At 42.9% G+C, this 12,037-nt stretch overlaps 1 protein-coding gene across 2 annotated transcripts in view; it reads left to right on the forward strand.

Annotated features, from left to right (window-relative positions):
• The window catches only part of Syn1 (Syntrophin-like 1), a 215,633-nt gene that overhangs the window by 178,342 nt on the left and 25,254 nt on the right, over window positions 1-12,037 (forward strand). For both annotated transcript variants that reach the window (XM_018028422.2, XM_026815431.1), the window contains exon 4: window positions 1,399-1,607. In XM_018028422.2, coding sequence (XP_017883911.1) covers window positions 1,399-1,607 — 209 coding nt within the window. The remainder of the gene's footprint in view (window positions 1-1,398; window positions 1,608-12,037) is intronic.

Below are 12,037 nucleotides of genomic sequence, written 5' to 3' on the forward strand. Positions count from 1 at the left end.
CGCGCCTGTGACGCATGGATGGTCAAAGGCGCGTCAACAACGCCAAGATTACCAGATCACGTTTCACGTGCGCTGCTCTCGAAATCTTCGTGCGTTTCGCGTATCGCATTTTCAAAAGAATTTTCATATTAAGTTCGCATCTGAAGCTAACAGTTTCCGCACGTGCACAACCTTAAAGAATGCTTTTGAATGCGCGAAAAAATGAAAACTGACGAATGCGCGGGATGGAAACCGTGCGAGTGGCTAAGACAGGGAGGACAAAACCGGGGTGGTTGCTTTTGTTAATTAAACGAAACTCCGTCGTGTGCAATTACTCGAAACAGTGCGACGAAACCGGCAGACTCGTTTCCGAGGGCTTTGCTTAGCTAACAGAGTCGACAATCGTGTTTCGTGTTTACGATCGTATTGTTTGTTGCTTTGAAATTCTCTAGGGGTTGGTTTCTTTGGCCACTCCCGAAGATTATGCAGAGACGTCTTCCGTCTTTTGCCAAGACGCCCAGGAGATATCGTTGAAATATGCGATTTAGTAGAAAGATTACGGTTCTTGTCGAATTTCATTCTACTTGAGAAATAATTATAAAGTAGAAGAAGAGGTGATGGATTCGATCTCTTATGAAATATTCTTATTTACCTATTAATGTTCTTGGGCTTTATTGTGGGAAGCGAATTTTCCAACTTGTAGCTCGTTGTAACACTACTTTCTTGATTATTGGTAAGGGGCTTGTTAATTTTCGATAGAATCGATACGAATTCGAATGGTTCGTTGTTCGTTACACGCAAACGCTCGTCGCGCGCCTACAGCATCGAATTAGTCTGTTACGAGGGGAGCACGCGAGCAACAACGTCAGACTCAACTTGAAATTGAGTTGTCATCCACTCACCAAGTTATATGGCGCCTTTATAATGCTGCCCGGCCCTGCGATGCGAAAACTATTAAGTCCGAAACCTGATAGCGCCCCCGTGTTGTCTGCATTGAGGAATATTTGGGGCGAGAGACCCCGAGAAGGGGAAACGGGCTTCTATGGCAATAGTTTCAGGGGATGAAACATCTGTTCCTCACATACATACATTTCCAAAGAACTCTGTTTTCAATGAGACTGCTGTTTTCCGTCGATTTCATAAATGAAATTCATGTGTAGATTGCGGATTTTTATGTAAAATGAAACTTTTGTGACGTCAATCTTAAAAAGATATCTTATACCCTTCAAAAATAATGATGTTTACGTATGCGTACATATAATGCATATTACGTGCATTCTTATATTTGTGTATATAAAATTTTTCTATAAATGCATAAAATTCGCGAATTATTCACGAATACATATGTAAACTATAAAATCAAACTGTACGTTTACAACTTTATTATTATTTTTTTATTATGAGATATTCTGGTTTCAGAGGGCCGAATCTTGGAACTCCATTCCCCAGACGGAGTACACGAATGCTGGCTAAGGGCCGCGGATAACGCCGAAGCGAACGTGTGGTTCAACGCTTTGCACTCAGCGCTCGCAGCTCTTACGTTGAAGGCGTTACGACTGGCCTCGGCGCTTCCGGACCCGCCGCAGCTTCAACACATCGGCTGGCTAGCGAGGAGACACTGTCTTCAGGTGAGTGGCTTCGCTCGTTTCTGCGCGCGTGCTCATTGAGATGACGTGGCGTTAAACGCGAACGGAAGAAGACGGGAAAGAGAAATATATGAGAGAAACATCGCGAACGAAAGAGTTGAGTTTCAGAAACGGAGGCTAGCGTCTGGCTCTCAACGCGTTTCATCGGATTGAATAGGCTGAGACTGCTCTTTCTTGAATTTAATTCTCCTTGGGTCGTAGCGTACCCGCATGAGTGCAACCGGGAAACGATGAGAATAACGAGAATAACGAGACAGTTTTTGTTCCAATAACAGAACTTCCGAACAGTACGTAAAATCTACTTAAATTGAGCTGAGCGGATACTGTCGGATAGTTTATTTTAAACAACCCTCTTTCATCCGACTATTCAAGCTCCTGTTCATCTAACAATAAGAACTGTAGTTAAATAAAATTTGCAGAGAACAACTTCCGCTTTTGGCTAAAGGAAAATAAAAACAAGCCCGCGAAGCACGAAGCAACCGAACCATAAAACCGTGGCGAAACAACCGAGATAAAACTCCACTTCCAACCAGAAACGATCTTAGCGTTCCATAACGGCGACTCCTCCCTTCCTTCCTTCCTTCCCAGGGATAACAAATCACTGCCAATTTATTTTTTTCCCCCCCGTTTTACCTCCCGAAAGTGGTACAAATCAGACTGGTTAGCCGAAAACGTTGGTGAATAGTAATGGGCGGTGAAAGTCTATGCGCGCGACGACTAATTGTCGCGGCTTAATTACCCGAAACGATCGGGGATCGTTAATTACAGGCTTTCATCGTAAAAGGACAAACCTCGGGGACTGATTCGTAGCCCCTACCCCTCGTCTACAGTCTGACTCCTTCGAGACGAATCGCGTTCTCTATTTGCCTTCCCTTCCACGAACTCTTTTCGTTGGTTTTGTTACTTGGCAAGTTTCTTAACGCGGTCCCGGCACCGCGTTAGACGAATCAATTGAGACTTTTAATGGAGTTTTAAAATGGAAATAAAAAGCTGTTCACTTAAAAAAAATAGCACCCATATATATGTATATAATTTTTTACACGGTAGTTCCGTTTATTCTGAGAATTTGTGCAATTAGCTTCGCGAGTAGAGCGATTTAATTGTTAATGGGTAATTGTGGTTAAATTTACAACGAAATAATGGTAATACCAACAGCTTAGGCAAATCCGTATATAAAATGTATACAAGGACTTAAGTTTCATTTAAAATTTTCAAGTATCTCAGGTAAACAGAATTCCATAAAACGAAAGCCAGTTCGGAGGTAAACAAGTCGAAGTTGTCCAAACAAGTCGTCACTATCTGTAGCAATATCCTCGGTCGAATTGCCGATCAGGGCAACGTTGGCAGTCGCGCGTAGGAGCAGCCCGCCAAATATATCGGGGACTCGATGGATCGATATCTAATATATCCGTTATACGAGGGCGCGTATCTATGAAGACCGGACTGCCAAACGAAGGTAGTCTGGAAGGGAGCGGGGTACACTCTGCACATAATTGATTGGCATTAACGCACCTGATTGCCAGTGTCCCCCATTCCCTTCTCGCGATTTGCTTCGTCGTCTCCGAGATGATCGAGCTGTTTGAGGCTCGTTGCGATGTTCAACAATACTGGGATTGGCACGATGGGTAGAAACAAGGAAGATGCAAATAGCATCGAATCTAAAATTTGTGTTTTTGTCTGAGATTCTCAAATTTAATTAAAGTCTGTCAAAAGCATAAAGATAGAAATTAAAATCCGATTTTGTGTTTGTCAGATTTGTTAACGATCAAGGAAACAGGAATTCAGAGAGAATCCGACTTTTCATAACGATTAATCGCTTGGGATTGCGCGAGTTTATCATGGTTGTTTACCGAACTGTTATTACTCGCGTGCATCATCGTTCGCCGCCGCTTTTATGGAGGCTGGAGATTAATTTTTCACCGCGGTGAAAAGCAGAAATAGTAACCTGATACACGGTTCATCGAGTGAAACCTAAATAAAGTAATTAGATATCCCGCTATAGTTACTCCAATTTATAATCTGAAATGTAATATTAGAACAGTTTTTCACGGATCATCCAGGCTCCAAATTTCACAATCGAATACCACGAACAAGAGTCCCTATTAAATTTCCAGACAATTAATCAGTGGACCCTTTGTGTACCTATTTGAAAATTTTCGGTGCCTTCTGACGTTCGTCAAAAGGAACAAAGCCGTCGATGTTTGCACGGACGTCGGTACCCGCGCGTATAATCAGTTAATATCGACGCCAAATCGAAACCGGTTCTGGCCCTCTAACGAGCGGTAATTGACGAATACGTAACGATCCGGACAACTTTGTTCCTGCCCAAAAATCTGATTCCGAGTAATGGTCGATAGAAGTACGATACGTCCCTCTCTCTTTTTGGCTGGATCGATGACAGATTAACTATACTGCGACGAACTTTCATTCGTAAAACCTTTGGGAAGCTAGCCTTTGGAAAACGTTTACCAGTAACGACGCATTCCAAAATTGAAACGTTCGGTGTGAATTGTGGTTACGCCACGATCTGTAACGGATCTGAATCGCAGAGGTCTCAATAGCTGATTCATTCGCACACGCGCATAATCTATTTTCGACTATACCTACTCGACGCCCGTTTGATCTAAATCACACGATGGTCTGCAATTGACTAATGCGTGCCCGACCATCGATCATTGTACACAACGAATGTATAGATTAATTATCGATCCCCAGTAAATTCGAGTTAGATATACAATAAACGGAAGGGGAAACTTATAAAGCCAAAACTCTTGAATTTATTCGAGTAATCAGTGTGAATGTTTGCTAGGAAAATCCGTGAACCGTGGAGGAAGCGTGCCGGCCCGGGATTATCTGTCTCGTACCGAAGTGGCCCAGGAACATCCGAGCGGATCGTTTATTAAATAATATGAGAATCGAGTTTCTAGATCAACGGCCGGTAAATCAAACCGGCAAACAAGGCGTCTCCGGACTAATTAACGCCAAACCGTGTATAACCGCTCGTCGGTCGTTCGTCGAACGAGCTATTGTAAATTGGATTTCTGTAATGAATTCCGTGTGTCGTGAGGGGGACAATGAACAGGTGTCGCGATTATTATTCCAACTACCTGGCAGCACGAGATGCGGATTTTCTATCTGTGTTTCTTCTTTAACTAGCAATTCGATATTGTAAAGGATTTAGTAATACAGCGTATTTTCATCAATCAGTTAATTAATTAGCAGTTACTATTAGTATAACTCGGTAAAGACATGAGAAAGAATACTCTGAAATTATAACAATTGTGATGACTAAATAACGAACTTCTGTCGAACTGAAGGACTGGTCATAGTAAGGCTAATATCGGATATCGTTTTATCAAAGTGTCCTATTTAATCGATAATAACGGCGGGATACATTATTTATGAGCGAGTCTTTAGCGTCCATTGCCGCAGTTCACAGTTTCATAACCAGTCAATCCATTATTAACGCGTACATTCGTACAGCATTAACCGCAGCCCGTGTAACACATCTATTTCACTAGTCGCCGATATATAACGCGAAATAATATGTAGCTATTATACACATAATGTACAGAAAACAGGTACAAATGTTGGTAATATTGCAGAAAGTTACTCCAACCGAGTCGTAGTTATATTTCCCCCTGTTTCAAATTCCACCCGTACCAAATTTCAATGAAATAATTATCCAGTACAATTAATATTACACAAAATTGTAATCACGGGAACCAATTAAAAAAAAAATTCTGAAATTGATTGCGGTCTTCCATAACGCGCGTTTGCTCCAGTAATTTGTTGAAACATTTGCCTTCTAACGAGATTATCATTCTGATGTTAACACGTGTACGTGTTTGATTTTCGGCACGCTACTTTATCGCGTAACAATATATAAGATTACAGAGGAATCCCCTCGAATTCACTCCGATTTGCAAATTCATTATGTGAACTCAATAAATTTATTCCCAGCCCACCCCTTACGCGCCGTCCCTTGTTGTTTGTCACCGTCTACGACAGTTCCATCTACCTTCTCTAAAGAAGGGTACAGGTCTATTGCGAAGGCAGTAACTTTGCTTACAGTAAAGAACGCAAAATAGACGCTGCTTAAATTTTTCTGTAAACAAGTGCCTATCTAAAGGAACTGCCCCAAGACCAATTAAGCAATGGTCGGTAGCTAACTGGGAAAGATTTACGGGACAGACAGCAGATTCAAAGGAGGAGTAGTATAGGCCGCATTAGATTAAATCCGTGGCCGCGTGCCCATGCCGCTGCTATTAAATTAACCGGGCTCGAAATTAACGATACTCCGTTTAAGTGTATTTTAATTAATCCTAGTGGTAATAAAGCGGGCGCAAGCTTCCTTCGCGTATTTTTCGGCGAGGCAACGGAGGCTCGCCGGAGCGGAGGTAATCGGGACTCAAGGCGCCGTTTAATTAGCCCCTGGCCGTAATAAAGCACGGCATAATGCCGCTCCATTGGTGCCGCGCTACGCGCTTGAAATTCGAGCCGCGGAACTCGCCGGATTATCCGTCGCAGTGGACCGTTTCTACCCGGATTTTAACGCCTTCCTTCCGGTTACGACCGGTGTATAGAAGGCCCGTAAAACCCCCGGAAACCGCGATTTCAATCGTCTAAATGCGGACTCTACGAACGGTGGTTAAAGAACGACTCCCCTACCTCGAAGATTGGTGGAGACGCGATTTCGCGAGTGAGTTGTGTGCTCCTGTTTCAGGTAAACAGGGGAGGATTGCGCGGTTTAATATCAGCCAACTGGAAGTCGTAAATCGTTGCTAAGAAGTTAATAATAATTTAGATGTCTAATATCCATATAATCGGTTAAAACGCATCGTTTACTATAAATAAATTAACAAATCGTATATTTAGTATTAAAAATTGCATAGAATGTTTGTGCCACGAATTTCACCTCGAATGTATTTATTTTTAAGGTATATAATGGTATATTTTGAAATCTCTAAACGATGATACGTCTTCGACTGTAAAAATATACCTACGTGTTAGGAAGTTCAGTTCATCAGATGAGAAATGAAACAGTTAGCGAGATTGTTACGTTGGACCAATTTTCCCTGGGGGGTGGGGGGGGGCGGTAAAAAAATAATTAGTTTCTTTTTATCCGGTTGGTCGCGGCGCGCGAGAAAAATCGTCGGTCTCTCGATGAATCGAGCGAGCGGTGCGCCGGTTCTTAATAAATCACCGTGAGAGCGACGTCGGCCGCGTGTTTTCAGCTTTCGCGTCGTATCGAACCGGACAACGCGCGTGCACCCGGCGATAAATTATCTCGTAGCTCGACTGCGATTCCGCCCGAACAATCTGCATGTCAGAACGGTAATCCTTCCTTCGACCGCGGACGTCCGCGTAAATAATGTAATGCACGCTTCGTGTTTGTCCTCCCTCTTTCCATTCCATCCAATATTTTTCTCTCATCGGTAGTATCTTCGTCTTCTTTTACATTTTCTCGCTTATATCAGAACCATTGAGATCAAGATTAATTAAACACATGATTAGGTTCGTTTGACATCGAACGAATGTAATACACCTAAACGCAAACAGACTATTCATCGGCTTTTCAATGCTTTGTCAATTTTCTTGTACTCGCTTTTCCGCGGCCGACTAAAATGCGGAACAGGGACACGGGTACAAGAACGGGCTGCGAAATTTTAGGTCATCGAAAGAAACGCTTTAGAGGAGAGCGAACTCTCGAAAAGAGAGCAGAGAGCTTCATACAGTGGAATAGGAAAAGGGGAAAACTAGGGTGTATCGCAACGCGGATCCTGTGAAGAGTTTTCAAAGAGGGACACAAAAAGCCAGAGACTAAAGAGAATAAGTGGGGGGGTGGGAGTGGGTTAAAGGGGTGCAGCGCGGTGCCAAAAAGAGCGCGGAGTCGTAAAACGCGCGAGGAAGAGTAGAGTGTGCTGTCACGTTTCGGCGGATTATAAAATGGGAATCGAGATCGGAATGAAACCACCTCCTCGTGCACAATTTTGAAGCATCGGATGCATTCGCTAGTGCTCTCCTGGGTATCTAAAAAAAAAAGATGTGCGAAATACATTTAGGCACGTGTGCATCGACAACCTTGTTTTTACAATTCGAGTCTGAAGTCGTTGAGCCAGGGTGGATTAAACTGCATTACCGATCTCTATATAGAATTTCGTTATAGCAAGGTGGAAAAGGGAATGGAAATACGGAACGACCCACAAAGATACGCGAGGCGAAATTGTCCCTGCGATAGGAGACGGCAAAAAATGTCTCGTACGTCACTCGTTATCGTTAGTTTTGGGAAACCTCGTGCAAAATCGGAGCCTCGCCAAGAAGCTGGTCGACGCTCGTTTATGTTTCCATCCTCTCTTCCCTTTACCGCACCGCGCTACGAAATTGCTACCATCTAGGAGCTGGTTCACAACATAAACATCTTTATTGCATACAACTAGGAAACGTTTGAATTTAAATTGCATCGTTGCAATCGTTCATGATGTTTTATTGAGCTACATAATAAATATAAAACCTTGAGTTACTCTCGTGCAATCTGATCTAATTTACAAATTAATGTGATATCCTCGAGGGCAAATGTAAGAATCTTTTAAATATTGGCGAGCGAAAATATTTGTGGTAAGGTATTTAAATGAAAGGAAGACAACGTGAAGCGGTCTGTATAAGCAGTGCGGAGGCTAGAGATATATATACATACGTGCCTATGTAAGATACGTATAATACATGGTAAATGGGAAAAGACCACGTGCACCTGGGGGGTGAAACTGGGTTATCGGGGGATTTCGGGCCAGGAATTTCTGACGCCGTTTCTCCGCGCTTGTTCGATAATCTTCGATCCACTTTACATTTATATTATCGTGGATCGCGGCACCGCGCCGAGTCGCAGTTGGAGCGATGACGATAAATCTGGATCGAAAGTATCGCGGAATTCGTCCAAGTTTAAATCGATTCGGTAATAAAGATAAAGAAGAGGAAGATGCGCCGTAGAGTCCTTCGGAACTTTTGATAGAACTCGTGACGCATTGTGCTAAACTATGTATGCGAAATTCGAACGATTACGAAAAGACGTCGACGAATTTCGATTAAGAGATCGGGTTAAATCTTCGATTCTGCGTGATCCTCGAAGAAAATTAGGGAGTGTTTAAAAGTTTTCGCCCGAGGGAGTTACGGATTAGGAAAGTTCGCGTTTCGAACAAGGTCCTGCTATCAAAAAGCTCGATCTCCCCCGGTTCTCTAGCTTAAACTTTCATTTTTAGAAGCATAAAACGGGAAAGCTTCAAGAATTCAGTGTCAAAAGTTGCGCGTCTCATGATGTAATAATCCTGACAAAATCCTGCGCTGAGTTTTCAAGGCATAAAGCTTAAAAGCTTGAGCGCCGCTTAAAAATCTCCGATCGATAACGGAAACCGGCTAGACAGGGCTGGCAAAATTGCGAACAGAATTTACGGTCGGGCCGCGATTAATAATTAGGCCGTACGTATGCGAGAACACGCTCGTACGTATGGATTCGAATGTGTAACGCGAAAGTGTGGCCCTTAACCCGTGTCCTGTACGAATTACGGTTACCATAATCCCGCAGGCAATGCATCATTCTGAACGCGAGCTTAGACTTTGTGCGGAAGACGAATTTACACGTTTTGGTTATATCTCTGATTTGATAACTAAATTCAGTACAGACTAAAAAAGGTACTTAAGCCAGAAAACGTGCGATCTTACATGTGTGCGTATTATTAACATTAATCATCGTAAATTACTATTAGTATCACTCACTCCCCTGAGCGTTTGTAACGACAATGTCTACTTTGTACTTTATCGACGAGTATTGTTTAAACGTAATTGAACCGCGTAAATTCGCCTTAATCGCGGAAACGAACGAACAGAGAGGATGGGTAGAGCGCGAGAGATATTCCGCGGTGTTATTAATTCACCCGTAGTAGAACCCGGTTGCCCGAAATTGTTATTTTACGGCCGGCATAAAGATTAGGCGAAATTAGCCGGGATGATTTAACACCGACGCCATGGCAGCGGATCTTTTCCAGAGATATAGAGCAGATTAGAGATAGGTATACATTAGTTTCATTCCGGCAATGAGCTAATAAAATTGCAACTTCATTAAGCATGACCTGTTTTTCTCTCGAAGCATTTTGCATTTGCGAGGCAGAATTACAATCGATCCTAGAATTACATTAAAAAGAATAATCTCCTAATTGTTTCAAGTATCGCATTCGTCGATTTTCACGTTCCAGTAAAGAATTAATGAAATTGCTGCTCTATTAACCCCGATCTCTTGTCCCTTTCAAAGTGTCTCACATCTGACCTGAATGAAATTATAACGAGTAATTGCATTCGAGTTTTTAATTAGATTAAAAAGAACAAGCTTGTAATTGTTTCAAGCAGCGTACCTATTTGTCGCTAAAGCGTCCCGACTGTTTCCTACCGCGAAAGGGGAAAACAAAAATGGTCAGATAGGTGGAAACAAATTATGCCGATATCTAGAACGACGCCGCGGCGCGCGGGTCGATGAACCGGCCGCGATAAACTTGTATGTATTTCGATGGACCCCACCGGTCGTTTTAACGAGCCACCGGGGAAGGCAGTGCAGCGCCGCCGGGAATTCGACTCACGGAAGTCGGTCCGTCTGGTGGTCGCTTCCGCGTCGATAAACGCCCGATGATCGCCCCCGTTCGTTGAATCTGGAACGCGAACTTTACGCTAAATACACCGGCGCGGCTGGAAACGCGCCGTTCGAACCTCGTTTCGTTCATCGATCGCAACGCGCGAAAGCTTTCCACGGTCCTCCGAGTTCGAACGAGTCCCGGGGTCCTTTAATAGGATCAACATTCTTGGCGCATGCTGTTGATCGCCAGTTTAGACTTTCAACGACCAGTTTCGCTGTGAATATCCACGCGCCGTGGTATCGAACAGCCACCACCGTGGGCAGTCGAAAGCGTGCTGGGTTTCTAGGGAAGATCCGTGTTGCAAACTAGTTGCGGCTCTCCAACCAGAGTGTATGCAAAATAGTCGGCAAGTGCATCGGTTAGACGTTCAGCAATTGTATACTTGGTATGATCTCAGGTACCACGTGAAATCGTTTTAAAGCAAATCGCGACATAAAATTATAAAATATTGCTTAGCTGATTAAAGAAATGGTAAACTTTCACAAATAGAGTGAAAATCTAGTTTCAAAATTAGGTAACTATTCTATTGCATCTCGCATAAGCATCTCGATATAACAAGATATGTTTGGTCTACAGAAAGTAGGATACAATAGGGAAGAACTTGTTGACCTACAACGTGAAGTACTAGCTTCCATTCGTGATCACATTTCTTTTGTATCAAGGATACTTTCGAAGAATCTTCATGCCTCCCAATTATTCTGTTCTTCTTGAAGGATCAAAATACGTTGAGATACTTGGTCCAATATAATCCACGAAAAATCTACGTAGCTTCTGTTTAGAGACTGTTTCCACATTGGATTTGTTTAAGCCTTCTTGAAATTTGGATCTTGTTAATACAGAGGAGATTGAATGTAAATTATACGTTTTGGGCGTGTTATTAGTGGGATAGATTCCATGGGAGTTTTTGCAGGACGTGCGAGTTTTCTGTCGCGGCTGGCACGTCGATAATCCGACCTAGAATCTGATGAATGGGGACGCGCGGGAGTAATTAGCATCGTACGCCATCGGAACAATCTTGATCATCAGTGATCGTCGGTGCGGCCGAGCTCTTCGAATAATCGAAATCGCTATTGCAATCGCGACGCTACGATCCAGTGGCAAATGATCCACGCGGCAAATTGCGGGCAACATTTTATTGCTGATCAGGAATATTTTATGCAGATAACTGGCAATGTTAAAGACATCTCCCCTTTCATAGGAATGTTCAAGCCCTTCGCGCGATGAGATGGTTATACAAAGTTATTTCAGTCAATTAATTGCCATTTTCTTAGACCTAATTCAATAAGACATTTTTGGAACGGTTCTAAAATTGTTATAGTAATCTTATTCGAAATCTGTTAGCTGCCTTCAGTTTTACATTTCATATAGCATATTGGAAATTTTAGTGAATGTTCTGATACGAATTTTCAACAAAGAGAACCGTAAATAATTATCAATACACCGGTTAGCGCTAACACGCTTTAACACTAAACGACGTTATTAAATGCGTACGTCGTCGCATTGATGGCTCATAAAATTGGTTTTAGTAACGATTACGCCATTATCGAGGGCACCGTCGCCCTCGTCGTCATCCAAAAGCTTCCTGCGTACAGAATCTACTCCATTCGAAACGAAACCATAAAGATAGTGCATTTGATCGTAAAAATAGCCGGTTCGTTTATCGCGGGTGTGAAAACTCGAAATGTTTCTACGATGGACGCGACGCAGCCTCCATTAGACGTTACGTCGTCAATG

The sequence above is a fragment of the Ceratina calcarata genome, unplaced genomic scaffold, assembly GCF_001652005.2.
Source record: "Ceratina calcarata isolate Rehan_Ccalc_2016 unplaced genomic scaffold, ASM165200v1 scaffold449.2, whole genome shotgun sequence".
NCBI classification, from domain to species: Eukaryota; Metazoa; Arthropoda; class Insecta; order Hymenoptera; family Apidae; genus Ceratina; species Ceratina calcarata.